Raw genomic sequence first — 19,627 nt, forward strand, 5'->3', positions numbered from 1 at the left:
AGTTATTCAAATCAGTTTATGAGATCTTTCATATAAAACATCAAAAATCAACATTTTAAAATACAAACTGAAATAACAAATAATTTTTTTAAAGAGATATTATAGGCTATATCAATTTTAGATTTGTTTCCATGATTAACCACATTTCAAAGTGGCTAAATATATAAAGTACAGGATGTTCTATACAGCCTCTTTGAGATTGTTGAAACATGGTATGAAGAATAGGAATCAAACTTTTAGAAAAATAAGGTATGATCTTCAAAATAAGTAAGTTGTACAACTTTAAGCTTATCAGTTTCTTGCAATGTCTAAGAATTGTGTGAAGTCAGCTTAATATTTTGGACGGTTATGACAGATAAGATAGACAAGATTTATTGCAAAAAGCCTGCGGGCCGTAGCAACACAAAATACAGTCTACAAACAAAGCTTGAGGAAGAAAATACAGCTTTAAACTATACAAAAACATAACAAGGTCTAACATTTTGACTAAAAATCATAATAGAATTCACTTTCTTAAAAGCATAACAAGCTATCACATCAAACATGATTCCCTATGTTTAATGCCTAAACGAAGAAACTTTCATAACGCGCATGCGTCCCTCTCAGTCATCTGCTCAATTAACCAGCATTCACTCCCAAAATCATTTATTCCACAGCCCGTCAAACTCGGATACAAATAAATAGAAAATAGCTCTTATAGCGCTGTAACACTGCCGCACAAATCATAAAATTGGTTATAAAATAGTATAAAATATAGGTATAAAAAATAGTAAAAATGTAAGGAGCCATCAGAAGGACTCACAATATACAGCTTGGTAAAATTCTAGTTAATTGACTTCTTGCTATCTCGGAAAGGGTTTAGGTTAGGAAAATGAAACTTTCAGGAATGAGTCTACAGGCTAAAGTATGTCCCGGGAAGGTATTTTGAAGTACCTACCTCCACTCCTTCTCCCTCTAGAGGGCATTGACCTTTGACGACCTTTAAAAATATGTGTGTTATAAAAGTGTAACCTTGCAAAATAGATCTTCTGCCTAATTGAAGTACAACAAAATTGTTTTCAGCTTCATAAATTTGCTCAATCCCATTTTATAAGGTTTTAAAGATATACAAATACATTTCCTAAATTTTGAAAAAAAAAACATTGATATAGCTCAAAATTCTACTTAAATAACAGGAATAGCATTTTCAGAACTAAAGGCAGCGAAAAAGCAACTAGTAACTGAAAATTAAGGTAAAATGTTGTTTTGTCAAAATTTCAATAGGTATAAACCTGTCATGTAGGCTAATTTCAGGACCCTTCTAGAAAAGAAAAGATTGAGTAGGGAAAGAAAGTCTGCACCAATAGCGCATGGAAGGTAACCCCTGGACGGAAAATAACAAAATATATAGAACGTGTTTATGGTCCATCCTCAAAGCTCAATAAAAAATTCTTAGTCTTTCATTTTCGAATTATATTGATCATATCAGAATGACTCAGTTTGAATTTTTTCTCTTAATCTATACCTATTTAAAATTGACAACATTTGATATCTTATCGAAAACCTAGATTTGTATTCCTACAGTATCGTCATCATCATTTTTTATTGCCCTAATTTGGACCTACTTGACGCCCCTGCTTCGAACTTTTTACATTGAATTATTTTTTAGAGCAGTTGGAAGGGGTGGACATACAATCTAATCAAAAACTGCGAAAACAGGCAAACTAAATGGACAACAGAAATCTTGAGGTTTTGAAGTGGATGTAAGCCCCAAAGCTTCCTCAATGCATAGCTATTAAAAGGTTGTAGCTTGACTATTTTTATTGCCTCGTACAAAAGGAGCAATTTCAAAATCCGTTTTTTAGGTTTTGAATAAATTAGTAACGATTCCGCTTAGACGGTTAATTGCTATTTTACAATGTCGATTGTTTTAAAATTTGGAAATAATAAAGTAAGCAATAAAAAGGCAACTTTATTACTTTCGCGTCTGCATCATATAATTTGGTGATTGTTTCATTAAAAACGCCGAGGGAAGTTGTAAAAATACAAGTCGTTTCTTCTGCACTTCCCTCATTTTAAGTTCGGTTATTTTATGACAACCTATTAAACTTTGACTTGTGGTAGCAAGGTTGATTGACCTCTGTTGAAAACAAAGGACCCAGGTTACATCTCGGCAGCCGTATGGCCGAAGACGAAGGGGACCTGTTGGTATGATGAATTCTCACGATATGGGTGGCACACGTGTCACAAATAGCCCATGAGGGAAAGTTTATTTTTCTTTTCTTATGATAAAATTTTACACATTTTCAGACTTGATTCTAATCTGTGACTATGTTACATAGGATACAATGAAAAATGTTCTTTATTTAATCATGTATACAAGGGGTTCGTCTCCTCCCCAATTACTTGCTCTTTACGCTAAAGTATTTTTAGTAATTTCAACTATTTATTCTACGGCCTTTGTGATTCAGGGGTCATTCTTAAAGAATTAAATAAAAAACAAGTTTTTTTTAACGAAAGTAAGGAGCGACATTAAAACTTAAAACAAATAGAAATTGTTCCGTGTATGATAGGGGTCCTCCTCAACTCGGTAAAAACTTTAGCGTAAAGAGTGGGGTTTTGAGGAGGGAACAGCCCCTTTCATATACGGAGTAATTTCTGTTCCCCTTATGTTTTAAAGTCGCTCCTTACTTTCAATTACAAAAATTGTTTTTTTATTTAATTTCTGAAGGTTTTTGAATTAGTGCATGTTTTGATTTTGGCTCTCCGCACATGAATAATCAAAACGAAATTTGAATATTAATTTGTTTTTGGCTAAATGGCTTTCTCATACTTTTGATCGGACAATTTTGAAATAAAGGAGCGGGGAAGGAGGCCTAAGCTGCCCTCCAATTTTTTGGTTACTTAAAAAGGCAAATAGAACTTTTAATTCTTTAAGAACGTTTTTATTAGTAAAAAATATACGCAACTTACGAATTAACTTACGTAATGAACTTCTACATTCGTATGTCTTATTACGTATATGAGGAGGTTCACCCCCTCGTCAATACCCCGCTCTTTATAGTAAAGCTTAAATTTTGTCCCACTTCCTTAAGAATGACCCCTGAATCACAAAGGCTATAGAATAAATAGTTAAAATTACTAAAAATACTTTAGCGTAAAGAGCGAGGTATTAGATGGAGGTTCGACCCTCATATGCGTAATAATTTCTGTTCGTTTTAAGTTTTAATGCTGCTTCTTACTTTCAGTTGAAAAAATTCTCACATTTATTTTTTCATTGTTTTTTTTAGACAACGCTAGAAAATCCTGCGCCCCCTTCATGGAAATTCTCTTCCCCCATGAAAAATTCCTCCATGAAAAGCTCCTCCCACATAACCTCTAAGCCCCTTCCCCCCAACCAAAACATCCCCCTGAAAACATCTGTACATTTCCCAATAACCATTACTATATGTAAACACTGGTAAAAGTTTGTAACTTGCAGCCCCTCCCATGGGGAATGTGGCAGAGTAAGTCTTCCCCAAAGACATAGTTATTAGATTTTTCGACTATGCTAAATAAAATGGCTATCTCAGAATTTTGATCTGGTGACTTTGGAATAATATGAGCTTGGGAGGGGGGGAAGGCCCACCAATTTTTTGGTCACAAAAGAGGGTATAGAACTTTTAATTTCCGTTAGAATGAGCCCTCTCGTGACATTCTAGGACCACTGGGTCGATACGATCACCCCTGGGAAAAAAAAATTAACATGCATCCGTTTTCTGTCTTCTGGCAAAAAATACAAAATTAAACATTTTTATAGATAGGAGCTTGAAACTTCTGCAGTAGGATTCTCTGATACACTGAATCTGATAATGGGATTTTCCTTAAGAATCTATGACTTTTAGGGGTGTTTCCCCCTATTTTCTAAAATTAGGCAAATTCTCACTGGCTCGCAAATTTTGTTGGGTAATACTAAACTTGATGAAACTTATATATTTAAAATCAGCACTAAAATGCAATTCTTTTGATGTAACTATTGGTATTAAAATTCCGTTTTTTAGAGTTTCGGTTACTATTGAGCCGGGTCGCTCCTTAATACAGTTCGTTACCATGAACTGTTTGACATAATGTTAGCGAAATAATATGCAACTCAGTTTTAAGCAATTTTTCCCTGGATTAGTTAAAGTAAAATAAGCCATTTCAAAAAAGTCAGAGGGATTAAGACCTGAAAATTAGTCTCATTTTTGGACAAAATAGCTTCTTTCATGCAATTTCTCGAAAACTAGGGAGAAAACCCAACTCCAGAAACCATTCCTGACCTTATTTAAATATTTATTCGTGTTCAAAATAAATATTTTTAGTGGCTTTGAGCATGCTGAAGACTAACGCGAAGACATTTGACATTTTTAGCATTCGACCTTTTTAGACATTTTTAGCATTTGAGTATTATCTCCTATAGACTTTTCACGACAAATTGTTTCGTTCTTAATATTAAAAAATGCAGTTGCTAAAACGTAAAGTTAGATTGAATGGAGGTTAAGATTAAACCTCTGATGATGCGTTAAAGGTTTTCTTGTAAAGATTTACTAATTTATTTTCAAAACTTATCAAATGCTTATCAAGAAATTCCATCTTAACTTGTTCTATTTAATTCACCGGCTTGTTTTTTGCCACATAAATTTCATAAATTTGTGAGCCATTTTTTTACCACTCCCGACCGGCAAAATGTTTTATTCCTAATCTTATGAAAAGGTAGTCGTCGGTCAAATCGGCCGATTAAATATGCGATTGAACAAATCAGTCAATTTGTTCAGCAGCTATTTGATTTTCATTTCTATAATGGTTTTAAAGTAAAAATGTTTTAAGTTTAATATTTTATATCACTATTTTTAAAAGGAATATTTTTTTTTGTAGACCTCACTGGACTACTAAATATAATTACTAAACATAATTTAATTTACTTTGATTGTTAAATTTGGTTGTAACTTAATTACTGGTAATTTCGATTTATTTGATTTTAATATAAACTTAATTTAGTTTAACTTTTTAAATTAATTTATTCCTTAATTCATTATCAATGTTAAAAACCCTACAATAGCAGGCTACAAAAACCTTAATTTTAGGTATATTTTTAAAAGAGAGCATTAAAATCATCACTGGTGTAAAGCATAAAAAATGCACTTCATGTGACTAGTCCACTAGTGGTTTCAAACCATACCACTTTTTCACCTGTTCATAAAATACTGTTTTTGATATATCAACCGTTATATTTTCCATGTACTCTTTTTTCACAAAAAGTGTATCAATATTTGAATTGTCATCCAGAATATAGTCTTTCTCTTCAAAAAATGCTTTTAGCTTTTTCAACTTCTCAGGATTAGTATTGTACTCCACTACAAAAATGGCAACGTCAATTTTATCAAACGGAATTGTTTTCAGGATCTCTAGTTCCGGCCCTTCCACATCTAAGAAGAAAATGTCAAGTGATAATGTATTAGTCGCCAGTAACATGGTGTAGACAGGGACACAAAAGACATCAACTACTCTGTTCACATCAAGCTGGAATAAATTTTGAACTTTTCCGGTATAGAGCTGTCCATTGCCAGGGTAAAGGACTAGAAATAAAAAAAAAACAATTAAAATAAAGACTAATAAAATACCTATAATTCTTCTAAGACAAACAGGTGTGGGGGGTAAGAGTGGGGAGGGCGGTGCAGCACGTCAATACCATTTTGAAATACAATGAGGCTATGTTTTCATTATTTTTTACGTTATCTAGATTTATTTTTAAAACTTGAATTATCCGAAAGTCAAGTCAGTCTATCAAGGCCGTTTTAGCAGACTGAGAACATAGAAAACAGAATCTGCAAAAAATGCTTTATTTAAAGAGCAACAACCTATGTTTTTTGCCAACCAAACATGACCTAACTTTCATTCTGTTTTAATGAAGTTAACCTCTCGCAAACCTTTGTTTTTCTGATTACTTTTACCACGCCTATTACTATTTAATGTATTTTCGAAAAAAAAGTATCATTAATTAGAAAATTAAAGAGACCCTTTGATAAAAAATAAAACTAATTTAACTGAATATTATATATGAAAAATTTTAGACAATGATATTTTAAAATTTTTTTTTCAAAGCTACTCGAAAACAAGCTACCGAAAAATATTACAACGAAATTGAATTTCGTTATTGAATCTATGCAGAGAAAAATGAGTTTTGGGCTTTCCACGGTGAATGTCGACATTAACCTAATTTAGGACATTCACGGTAACAGAGACATTAATCTCAACAAGTGTTGTTAGACATGGTTTAAATTACAGGCACTACCATAAATCCATTTAGGCTGCCAAACCAAATGCGTATCGGGTCAGTACCACCCATGAAGGTGAAAAATTATACAGTAGTCAGGGAGCCACACGAGAGAAATGTTGATATTTAAGGATTGAGGTGATCAGCAAGCAGCAGAAGGTTTGAGTGTGCAATCTAATGCAATCGACCATGCTGAAAACGAAAATCGGCGTTATATAGTCGACAAATGGGTGCGACATCCACATTTCTTCAAATTCCCTAAAAATCCATCTTAACTGGCAAAAATTATATTAAAATCGATAAAAAATTACAGGTTACTCCAAAATTGTTCAGCTATACCTCAGATCGAAGGTAATTAAATAAAGAATCATATTCTCTTTTCAAAAAATTTTTATCTTTTGCCGTTCAGTTGTAATCACAAAATTTCGACGAAAAAGTTAACACAATTTATCTCTCTTTTGGATTAATCTTGATCCATCTTGAAAATTTGCCTGACTGAGGTGTATTTTTTTTAATGGCTTCTGTAGGAAATTTATTGTCCTACAAAATGACTGATCCAGAAATTCTCTAACTCTTCTCGTTTTTGAACTATTGACAGAAAAGCGGATTGACCCAATTTTTAGCTCGGATAAGCAGCGGCATCTATCCAGTGTGAATGCATCAGGGTATCAGATACTTCGGTAACTACGAAAACGACTTTAGACCGTGGTATCAGATACCATCAGGGGCGTCACTAGCCGTTTAGCTTTTGGGGGGGGGCGTCCAGTTTGTTCCGACGGACTCAAAAATGTGCCGACAAAAAACGCCGTTGCCGCTTCGCGTATACAGCAACCTGAATCCTATCTTCCAGTTTTGTTTCTTCTTCAGGTGTCCTTGGAGCAATTTTCGAAAGGAATAATAGGGTTTTTGTTACATTTTGCTTAAGAGTACTTTTATTTCGGGAAGAGACGTCTGACGGTTCGACGTCACATATTACGACAAGCATCATTATGCAACCAAACACGGACGGCCCACTAAAGAAAGCGTGTTCTTTGAAGAAAAGTTGGAACAGAAACCCTTCCCTGTCGTCTTCAAATCTGATTCAGCCTGGAAAGTTTGGGAAGATGTACCTCAAGAGAAAAATAGAGGCGACCGATAAATGCAGCGATCTCATTGGTTTGTCAGGTGACCAGAAAGTTCCCGTTTCAGACTTTTTCACGATCTGGCTTCTTTGTAGAGCTTTGCCGACGCAGCTCATTAATGTATCAAGTGACTCGGCAGAATCTCAACCATATTTTGGTTTCAAGTGTTTCTCAGCAGTGTATGGCTGTAAGGCTGATATTCCTGTTACCAGGATCGGATACCTGCCAGTGGTTCCCCACTCTCCCTCGAACCCAGCAGTCGTGGAAGCAGTCATTAAGTCTTTCCAGAAAACTGCCAGAGAACTGGGACTGAGTTACACCGTCGTCACATGTGACCAGGCCGTATATGAAATCGTTCATGCTCTGAGAGTCAGAAATCCTGAAGCATATTCTGATGTTGTCCTCAGAATGGCCGGTCTTCATATTTTAATGAACTTCATGGGTGCCATCGGTCATATAATGAAGTGCTCGGGTCTAGAAGAGGTGATTTACGAGACTGGAATTCTATTGGAAGGAACCGCAAAGAAAGTGATGAGTGGTAAACCGTACTATAAAGCTCTCGCTGCTCATACGTTAGTCCTCGAGGCAATATCCATTCTGTACTGGGAAGCTTTCGAAAATTTTTGCGCAGAATCCGACGATTCATCGTGCATCACTATCTTTGAAGAAATGGGAGATTTACTGCAAAACTTGAAGATCTCAAGAGAGGGTGATGAGAACTTGAACTGTTTAAAGGAAAAACTTACCGCATTGTCCCCGTGGTTAGAAAGGTTCGAGACTTCTCGTGCACGCTCAAAAACCCACAAGTTCTGGAAGCAGTACAAAGAAATGGTACTGGTTTTGTGGCAGTTTTTGTACAGTGAAAGATCTGGTGACTGGGATGGCCATCTTGAAGGAGCTAGTAAAATGCTTCCTTATTTAGTTGCATGTGGTCACTATAAGTATGGCACTTGCTTGATTGAGTACCTGGCTGAGATGCAGGGCTAACCTCAAGAAGTAGATCAGGCATTCCACAATGGACTGTTCAATGTGAAGAGGAGGAATGCAAAATTCAACTGCATATCCCCAGACCATGCTGTAGAATCTACCATTAATTTAGATTCAAAAACGGAAGGTGGAATGACGGGTATTACCATGAATGAGTTGGCACTGGTGAAGTGGACTTTAACTCTTCCGTTCTGTGCCTCAGTCTCGTCTACATTCACTGAGATGCTACGCATTGTTCCCCAGACTGAGTTTGACTCCTCTCACCACGAAGATAACCCTTCCTTCGTTCTGCGGCAACACATGGCTGTTGATAAAGTGAAGTCTGTTCTGGAAGCCAGGCTCAATCCCTTTCGATCCACTGACGAAGATATGCTGAATATTTATACGCTTGAGACAGTTGATAGTGAGATAGCTGACAATCTCCTCAGTGTGCGATCTGTTGGAAGCGGAGCGGTTGATCGCTACTTGGACGGTGAAAAAGGTGCCTTTAGCAAAGTAAAGGTCATGAATAATGAGAAGGCGAAACAGAAAAAAGCAACCAATACTTCTAGTGCTGTAAATAGCCTTACCAATGTTGAACTTCAAACGGTCAAAAGGGTATTGGTGAGTGTTGACTTTACAGGCGAAAGAGGACTTCACCATCTAAAGAATTTGCTTTCCCATGAGCTTCTTCCATATGCACCTTCTATATTCCAGAGAAGTGCCATATCTGGAATGGTTGTGCTTCGGACAGGAACAAAGTCAGCTCTTCTGGAGTATTTGAAAACAAAAATCAGCTTGAGCGAGTGGCCCGTTAACCTCGAGATTAGCAGTGAGTCGACTCACTCAAGGGTGGTAGACTTGATGCCCTACCTCAGAAGCCATCCACCAAATCCATCGGAAACCGTTGAGAGCTATGGAAAACGGACATTTTCTACGCTTGTGTCTTTCAACAGCAACGTTAAGGAGCTGCACGTCCTTGCAGATAGATATGATGGGATTTTTGGATATTCCGACGAAGAAGGCAAGGTGATCTGCCTAAAGGACTGCGGTGGTTGCCATGAGCAGCGAGGATGTTCAAACAGGTCTCCGGTAGCTCTAGGTAGACACTTAAACCTAGATTACTGGAACTCGTTGCTCTCAAATTCCAAGACAAAGGCAAGACTGATTGAGTTTCTATTCGGTGAGTTTGAAAACTCAGTTCACCTGCTGCAAGCAGGGTTCACTGTGGACCTCTCAGGAGGCTTTCGAGACCGGATGAGAATGGTGATGCTCAACAGAAGTGGAAATGCTGATACAAACTTTGAAGAGCGTTTGAGCTGTACCCATGAAGAGGCCGATACAAGAGTTGTGTTACACATGTTGGACTGTTTGGAGAGGGGTTTCGATGTCGTTTTGGTCGATGCGAATGACACAGACATAGTTGTCGTCTTGCTATATCACTACAAGTTATTCCTTGGGAACCACCCAAATTGTGAAAAGCGGAAAGTTTATGTCAGGTTCCACAGCTATTTAGTGCCTATACATCGGCTTTGCAGCAATTTACCGAACGATTTTGTTCACTCCATCTGCCTTCTTCATACGCTTTCAGGGTGTGATACCGTGGGTTTCATGTTTTCTAAAGGAAAACGAGTGGTGGCCAAGGCTGTCGAGAAATGGGGATTGGAGAAACCGATTGCTTTGCTTGTCCAAGAGATACAGAAGTCAAAGCTCGACCCTGCGGTTCTAGAAAAATTCAGTGTGATTTGCAAAAAGGTCGTTGTTGCCTCATACGGAAAAGACCCAGACCACTTTACCTCTCTTAATGAATTAAGAGTGCATTTGTGCCCTCGAAAGCGGGAGCTTAAGTATTTGCCACCATCTGACGCTGCCTTTGAGTGTCATGCTAAGCGCGTGTACCTGCAGTTGGACATTTTTTTGCAAGCAAATCGAGCAAAGCCACAGTTTCTGGATCCCCTGCAATTTGGCTGGATGTTTCAAGACGGTGGGGTTTGGCCAGTTGTGTATACCCTTCAGGCATTTCCAGAAGGTGTGGTCCCCCAGTACTGCTCGTGCAAGCGCTGTACAAAAAAATGTTCATGTGCTGGAAATAGACCTTGCAATTTACTTTGTGACTGTGGTGGGAAGTGTTTTATGGACGAGTTTGATATGCTTGATGGATAATTTGATATGCTGAGCAACTTTTTAACTTTTGTAGTAACAAGTGCCGTTCACGAAATCCGTAGCAGGTGTTAGTATAGTAGTCTTTTTTTTGTTTATTCAAGCTTATTGAATAATAATCTTGTCAAGTTTACTAATAATTCTGATTAGGAATGAAAGAGAGTTGTAATCAAGGTCATTGTTGAGTATAGTGGCAATCTTCCTGTCTGAGATAATAAAACTATCCACTACCAGCTGGATCTAGGCGCGAAATCTTTTCCAGCGCGAATAAAAAAAATTAAAATTGCAAGCTTCAAGGTCATTCGCGATGGTCCCTACTGTACTCGTCACTTCTGGCATCAGTTACGAAAGATTTGGCGATCATTGTGGAAATTTTTCCGAAACGTGATTTAATAGTAAAAAAACGCGAAATTTTCAATTTTCGCGGTCAAGCACCCCCCGGCCGAGTATATAACGCCCATTTTCGTGATCAGCGCTATCGATTACCCATATTCCGTTGTCAAACCTTCTGCTGCTCACTGATCACCTACCCGACACATTTTCGTTGAGTGGCTCCCTGACTACAGGGTAGATTCAACAAAATTTTACGGCTAGATTTCACTGTCTTCCCCAGGTCACACCATTTTGGTTTCTCTCTATTTAACATGGATCAAATAGTGAAAAAAAGTGAGAATTTCTCTCAGCTGGTTTTTCTATCTATAAATAAAACATCTATCTGATTCGAAAACGATCTTTACAATATTCATGAAAAACGACTTGTTGCCTTTCAATTTATGAATAAACTGTCTTAGTCGCATGATTTATTCATTTACTTAATAAAAAAACTTCCTCACAATATGGGGTGAAAATGATTGGTTGAATTTCTCAAGAAGAAGATGCATATTCTCCTTTAGGGTAGGTTCCAATACTTCAGACAAAGTGAAATTTTTTTTTTACGTATATGAAATATATAAAAGTGGTTGTTTTTCAACTACATTTAGAAAAATAAGAATGATAGGCTGGGAAAGTATTGATCTAGAAATCTTTTATGTTAGTTATATTAATCAGAAACTCAATTTTCAACAAAATAAATCCAAGTTAAAAACAAATATATGCATTACTTTCTCGGTGTGAAGATGCTTGTTATCAGGCTAATCGATCAAGGTAAATATGTAAGTATTCTGATTCTAAGTGGTAATACTAACAATGTTAAATCTAACAATTTCTAGTCAAGAAGTGCTTACGCTAATTAAATTGTTTACAAGCGTGATTTTCGCAAAAGAACAAAAGTTCAAAGACCTTTAGTATCAATATTCCATTTACTAGTTATGATTTACGTTAAAACGCTGGTAAATAATTATTATACAAAACATGTCCAATGCAGTATTTGAATAATTGGTTTTTAAGTTCTGTGATAATCGAAGCTGATTCATCGAAATCCTAAAAGATGAACAGGAAGAATTATTGTTTGAACTTTTTTTAAGTATCAAAGACAGAGCGATAATCGCATCAATTTTAGAAAAAGTTTTTTTTTTTTTGGGGGGGGGGGTAATTTTCAGAATCTAGGAGTGGCAATTTCGGGGATACAGTAGTCAACAAAGATACCAAAAATAGCTGTTTTTCAAAATTTTGAAATGCACTTTTTTTGTCATTCACTGATTATTTTCTTTATGTTTAGTTAGTGTTTCAACTCATGATTGTTTTCTGCCTCCTTTACAGGCCATGGAGTCCTTGTGGGTACTAGCACCATATACCATACTTATTTTCTTATGAATAAATACTATCTTTATAGATACCATACTAATCTATAAACGAAATTTTGTTTATACTAAGTTCCCTTACGACCTTGTTTAATATTCTAAATTTTCATTTTATAACCTAACTTTGTAGTGAAGTAACACTGTTAAATCAAAAACACCAACAAAACTGTGGGATTGCCTATGACACGCACATACACAAGAATTTTTTTCGGATGGCATCGGGCGCAACTCCACAAACATAAAAAAAACCTGATCAAATCATGTAATCTTATGGATAGGTGTCCCGGGTACACTCCTATTATAACAAAGTATAATTAAAAATTTGCTCTTCGATTAAAATTGAGATTTCGTAATCAGGTTACCAACTTTACAATCCGACCGTCAATTAAAAATGACTAGGTAAACTAGTACTTCAACCTGCGACCATCTATATCTATTCTGAGGATATGACGATCTTTTTATTTTCATTTGAACTTTTTATCTCAACATTACTCTCAAGTTATAACAGTTATTTCTACTAAAGACATAAATTATCTCTAATCTCACCTCTATAACAGTCTCTATTGCATTATAATTCCCCTTAAACCATGTTTTGCTTGAAAGTCCACCGACGCAAGGCTCTCCTCCAGGCAGACATTTTATAGCGCTGCTCCTGTTTTTACTTTCTTCCAGCCCTTTTTTTATCACTATGTTCTCACCACTTTAACTGCCTCTGTTGTATTGGAATTGCCCTTAAACTGTTTTCGCTTGAATTTTGATCGACACAGGACTCTCCTCCAAGTGGAGATCCTATACCTCCGCCCTTTTCTTCCTATCTTCCAACCCTTCTGCCACATCTCATTCTACTGTCATGTATTCTTTGGATGTTTCTGATGTCATTTAGTTATTTTTCTTCTATTCTGAACACAATACTTCTGCAAAATGCCTGGTTCTCCAGCCATTACAGTAAGGAGCAATATTAAATATCATCCTCATCGTCATCATAATTTCTTTTTCTTCTTTGTTTCAACTTTCAATAGCTTTAAATGAGTCTATAAATTATTTAGCTTCAAGTGAGTAGTCAAAAGTTAATTTTAGTAGGGGGGGGGCTAAAAACATCTACAGAGCCTTATAATACCTTTATGCATTGTTATTAGTAATGCACCTGTTTTTAGACATTTTTCAAGGTTCGATTGACGGCTGAGAGGTAACGAACGAACCATGGATTGTTTGTACTAAATAATCTGTAGGGTGGTAACAGAAAGGCCTGGCACTCCGGATTAAACGAGAACGAGACTATAAAATATAGCCTAAGGTATTTCTTCCAATTAGAATCGAGGATTTCTTTGGAGGTGGTAAAAGCAGAGGTTTTGAACAGGCATACGGAGTAGAAGGGCCCGCCAGTGACTCTCTGGAAACTTTAGGGTAGGACAATTTTTTAGATGTAGTAGCAGTATAAGGGTTAGTATTATATGGCGCGAGGCTTTGAAACCTCTTGGATACGGTATTGGCATCCATAAATTGTATCAAGGCCCCCCAAAGAATGTTTTCATCCCTAGATTGGTGAACTTTCTACGAAAGGTTCTTCAGATTAATTGGGAATCTAGAATATGACTTCCCTTTATTTGGAAGAATATATTTGAACTAAGCGTAAAATACGAATGCTGGAGGGATAACAAATGCCTCCTTATTGCAAAAAGGTGTGCTTTAGCATTGAATATAAAGTTGCATAGACGAGCCTTTGGACACTAGGGGAGGGTTAGATGTTCCATTCTTAGGAAAAACCTACATGATAGTAAAACTGAATATAGTTGAAATATAAGAAAAGACGTTTTTCGAGTGAAAAATAAAGAGCAGTATTAAACATCGAATAAACAGAATTAGTAACCGTTCAGCCCTCATCAACCACCGTTTCTTTACGATACGATATTTCTGATATTTCAGATATTTTACGATATTTCAGATATTTTCAGATACGTTTTACGATATTTCAGATACGTTTTACGAATATTACGCTTTACGATTATATTACGTTTTATGTTTTACGTTTTACGAATATAGTACGCTTTACGATATTTCAGATACGTTTCTTTACGATAGTATTGAGACCTAAAAGCTCAACTTTTAGGTCTCAATACTTCAAGAATGAATGCTCTAAATCAAGATCAATTTAATACAAAGTCTATTAAAGTTTTTGGTCCGAATGTTTTGGTAAGTAATCAGTAAGTAAAACACTTTCTAATACTGACGGCCTATATTAGCTGCATTTCAAAGCGCTTTTGAGAAAATGGTCGACAAAGTTTAGTTTAAAAAGTGAGAGTTGAGGAGATGACAACCCTTTTCACATGTAGGATCATTTTTATTCGTTTAAAGTATGAAGCTTGCTCCTTGTTTTCACTGAAGAAAACTCTATATTTTATCTAATATAGGCTATCCAAAAAAGTGTCTGTGTGTTCTATATTTAGAGTAGTCTATAGTAATGTCAATACTTCTAGATTCAGAGTTGGGTTAAACATTCTTACTATTAAATGTTTAAAAACAAAATTTTGAAAGGGCTTAACCAGAAGACAAATTGGTGTTTAAGCGCTTACGAATCCCTTTAGATAGATGAATAAGAAATCCATGAAACGTAAATACAGTAAAACTAAAGAGACTTAGAAATGATGTTTAACTTAAAATAAAGTTTAATTGTTATACAAAAATATAAAATAGCTTGTGAGTACGAACAACGAGTATCAGCATCCGCTATGGACACAAAAATATTTAAACATTAATTCACTAAAGGCTTCAACTGCTTCCACTTGTTGACTTCTTCATAAAACACCTTCTTGGAAATATCTACTTTCACATTCTCCATATATTCATTCTTAATAAAAAGGGTGTCAACACTCGAGTAATCGTCCAAAAGATATCCCTTCTGTTCAAAAAATTCTTTCAATGCATTAAATCTTTCGGAGTCATTATTATATTCAACTATAAACATGGCTATATCAATTTTATCAAAAGGAAGGGTTTTGAGAACTTCTAATTCAGCTCCCTCAATATCAAGGAAGAAAGCATCTAGTGATAAAGCATTTGTTGCAAGAAGCATAGTATACACCGGCACGCAGAACACGTCTACCACGTTGGTTCCTTCGTTCTGGAAAAGTTTTGGAATTTTGCCTTCAAAAATCTGTCCGCATCCAGGGTAAAAATCTGAAAAATTATTTGAACTGTTAGAACAATTTTTCGCCTTGAAAATATTGAAACATAAATGTTCCAGGGTAGAAAGCCATTTACAAGGAAGAAGATACAGACTTGCTGAAAAAGTCCTTCACTTAAAACAAACTCGGAAGAATTGAGCCCGAGACCGCATCTATCTTTTGGTTGCATAAAGTCGCCTATTTGATCAATCACTCAGAATACACGCTTCATCCTTTTTTCATCCCAAATTCTTCCTATTGAAGAGAGGTCAGAGGTAAATCCATAGCCGTCCGAATATTTGCTCAGTTCATCTGAAGCAGATCTATGAATGAATGTAGCATTAGACTTTAAAGTCCCTACCGGCGGTGCTGACCTCCGTTTCTTGGCCCTTAAGCCAGGAAGTGCAATAGGAGGTTGGGGGCCAACCATCCTGTGCTTTGACACACCCTTCCTGTTTACCTTCCCCAGATTCCTCCCTGTACCCATTTAGAGCTGGGTCGACTCTGACTGAGCTTACAGAGTCATGCCACCGAACCCCGTTCCAAACTAAATAATTGGAAATACTACGATTCGAACCCTCGCTGTCCTGGATTCTAAATACAGCACATTAATCCACTCAGTCAGGATGGCTCATAATGCTTTTGATGCTTTCCCCCTGATTGTCCATAAAAGAGTAAGTTGAATTTCAGAATAATAGTTGGTGCAACTATCCGATTTTTCATAAATGTTAGTTGATTGAAATAACGATCAATGATAACGGTTCATTTCCTATGAACTGTATGCATGCTTAGGGAGTTTGAGTTAGTAAGTGTTATACTGTACATCTAGAAGCCCTGTGAAACTGGGAGGTTATATAAATGCCCATAGTTTTCAAATTATTTTCTCAATAAAATTTTGTCCCTGTTCTGGCCAACATTGCTGCTTTGCGTAATACAGTGCTAGAAATCGTCATTTTGCGGTTGTTTTTTGTCCACATATATTTTTTTACTAAATAAATTAGGTAGTTAAATTTTCGTTCGGGTGGCATGTTTTTCAACAGCATACGACTGCTGGTTCGACCCGGTCACCCCTAAAGGAGAACAACCCTCCATGGAAAAACGACACTTTTGGTGTCACTTCTTAAGTGGAGAAACTATGAAGTACGAAACAAGTATTATTGTAATAATTATGTTCAAGAATCCTTAATTGGAGGTTTACATGAACCCCTCCCATACACTCCACCTCCCAACCCCCTTAACAAGTTTCAGAAATCGCCCGCTTATCAGTAAGCTATTGAAACATTAGCAGTCTATCACGTCATTATAGATAGATGTTTAATGGCTCAATTAAAAGCTATTGCTTATATTTATTTGGTTTTTACATTTTCTACCATCTATTAGATTTTAAATATTTCAATGGTAACAATATTCTGGCGAGAATTTGCAAAGAATTCTTTGTTATGGTTGAAGCATTAGCTTCAACATAGTAAAGAGCGAACCACAGTCAATAGGAACTAAAAATAAAAAAACATTAAAACGATCTTTTTTTTTCTTCTTTTTTCCAGGCCTAGCGGTTTACTAGAACATCATAGAGATGGTTACGAGCTCATTCAAAAACAATTTGTATATATCCACGGTTTTTATAAATTCCGCCATCTGTATGTGCCGTATGGCACGAAAAAGGCGCTTTTTATGCCGTTCCTCAAGGGGTGGGGCTAGTAGGATTCTAGAACATCTTGAATAGATTTTTGATAGCTTATATACAAAGTCTTGCTCATATCTACGTTCTTCTTATAAATTCCACTATCTGAATGCTTGAAATGGCACTAAAAATGGCCCTTTCTGTGCCATGTCCCAAGTGGAAAAGCTGGGGATAGTGGGCTACCAGAACTTTTTAGAGCGATGTTTAATGGCTCATTTGCAAACTTTTGCTCATATCTACGAGCTTTTTATAAATTCTATCGTTCGTAAGTCAGATATAGCACTGAAAAAACACTTTTGTTACCACTTTTCTAGTGGAATATCTTGGAAGCATAAAATCGTATCATTGTAATAATTATGGTCTCCATAATTACCCTTAACTCTATGTTTGCAAGAATACCTGCTGTATGTTCCTCCGCCAGACCCCCTTAACGAGCTACGCAATTAAATCCTTACAAACACTAATATATTAAATTTCATTATTAGAGGTGTGGTTCTGTTAGTACAGCGATGGACTTCAAATTAGATTATCATGCGTTCGATTCCATCTTGGGCTTTATTTTCATCATGGTTTATCCCTTCTATTGATTACTTTTCGGGTAATCCACTTATTTTGCTAATCCGATGCACTCATTTTATAAGGCATATCCAGGGAAGGGTCATCTTAAGCCTATCACTCATTTCCATGCGCTTTTTTTTATATCAATTTTACCATCCATAAATGCCATATAGCAATATAAACACCACTTTTGATGCCACTTCTTAAGTGGAAGAGCCTGGAGGCATTGCAAGAATTATGATCCAAAGCCCTTAATTGGAGGTTTATCAGAACTCTTATCATATACTCCCCCTCCAGACCCTCTTATTTAGTTTCATAAATCGCCTAATTATCTTAAAATCAAAAGGTAATTGGGACAACAAATCAACTAAGACTAAATCCTTTCCATCAAAAATCAATCAAACATTAAGCTTGACTGATCAACAGTCTTGAATTGAACGTTCACATCTCACTCTGTGATCAAGTCTGCGTGCTTGTTCTAACGGCAGTAATTGAGGGGAAGGGATGTCCGTGCTCCATTAGCTTCTTGTTCCAGCCTAGGTTTGAAAAGCACCCTTTTTTAATCAGCTCATTGGAAAAAGTCCCTTTTTCCTTTAAAAAATGGGAAAAACAACCGAAAGTGCACTTTGTGGGAATGCGCTATCAAATCTAATTTATAAAAAATGATTGGGTATAAATATAAGGTTTTAAATGAACCCTTAAACAGCTCTATTTCGTTACAGTAGCCTTCTAGTTTCTGCTAGTCAGTAGATGATTTATAAAGCCTTGTTTTCACTGTGGGTTTTTCAGGCGAAGTCGGCCGAGTAAAAACAGTTTTTTGCTTGTCGAAAAATAAACGTTCCTGGAAAACATGTATTATTTTGTGAAGGGTGGATAATGAACTTTGTGCTATAGACTAAAAGTTTTTCGTAACTGTCAAGGTTGTCTGCAGCATTTTCTAGAGGCGTCTTATATCCCCAGGATTGGTGATAATTAGAAATTATATTGAAATAAATTTTCAACTGAAACCAAGGAGTGACATTAAAACTTAAAAAGAAAGTATATTATTCCATATAAATAAAAAATATCAAGGCAACGGTATTTCTACATTAAATTTTAATAAAAACGAATGAAGATTAATTTAAAAAACAAAGTTCTTCTGAGGGAAGTAAAGAGCGAAGTTGAAATTTAAAACGGACAAAAATTATTACATCACAGCCCATCTAATATATATCAATAAAACTAGTACAAACCAACTAATTACTTTTTCCTATGTTTTTAGGATTATAGAAGACTAGCGCTTTATTGAAATCGCCAAATAACATATTAGTTTTGGTATAGTAAAAGCAGACCAATTAAGGACACTTTTTACAGAATAAAAATATTATCAGTCCCTTTTAGGATCAATCCCTTTTGAGATAAAACAACAATCAATTTTAGGATTGTTGTTTTATGTTTTTCCTTTTAATTTGGTATCACTTCTGCACAATGGCTCAGCTCAATGACTGGGTCTCGTTTTCAAACAGTTCGTGGTAACGAACTGTAGTAAGGAGCGACCCGGCTCAATAGTAACCAAAACTCTAAAAAATTGAATTTTGATATCAATAGCTACATCAAAAGAATCGCATTTTAATGCTGATTTTAAATATATAAGTTTAATCAAGTTTAATCTTACCCATCAAAAGTTACGAGCCTGAGAAAATTTGCCTTATTTAAGAAAATAGGGAGAAACACCCCCTAAAAGTCGTAGGATCTTAACGAAAATGACACCATCAGATTCAGCGTATCAGAGAACCCTACTATAGAAGTTTCAAGCTCCTATCTACAAAAATGTGGAATTTTGTATTTTTTGCCAGAAGACAAATCACGGGTGCGTGTTTATTTGTTTGTTTTTTTTTTTTTTTTTTTTCTTTTCCCCAGGGGTCATCGTATCGACCAAGTGGTCCTAGAATGTCGCAAGAGGGCTCATTCTAACGGAAATGAAAAGTTCT

At 36.0% G+C, this 19,627-nt stretch overlaps 1 protein-coding gene across 2 annotated transcripts in view; it reads right to left on the reverse strand.

Annotated features, from left to right (window-relative positions):
- Positions 1-356: 356 nt before the first annotated feature.
- Positions 357-19,627, reverse strand: part of LOC136032822 (uncharacterized) — a 38,742-nt gene continuing 19,471 nt past the window's right edge. The window contains exon 3 of one of the 2 annotated variants that reach the window (XM_065713228.1): positions 357-5,573. In XM_065713228.1, coding sequence (XP_065569300.1) covers positions 5,149-5,573 — 425 coding nt within the window. In that variant the 3' untranslated portion in view covers positions 357-5,148. Of the gene's footprint in view, positions 5,574-14,902; positions 15,432-19,627 lie in introns of those variants that run through there. The other variant, XM_065713229.1, reaches the window with a different exon arrangement.

This window comes from Artemia franciscana, chromosome 11 (assembly GCF_032884065.1).
Source record: "Artemia franciscana chromosome 11, ASM3288406v1, whole genome shotgun sequence".
Taxonomy (NCBI): Eukaryota; Metazoa; Arthropoda; class Branchiopoda; order Anostraca; family Artemiidae; genus Artemia; species Artemia franciscana.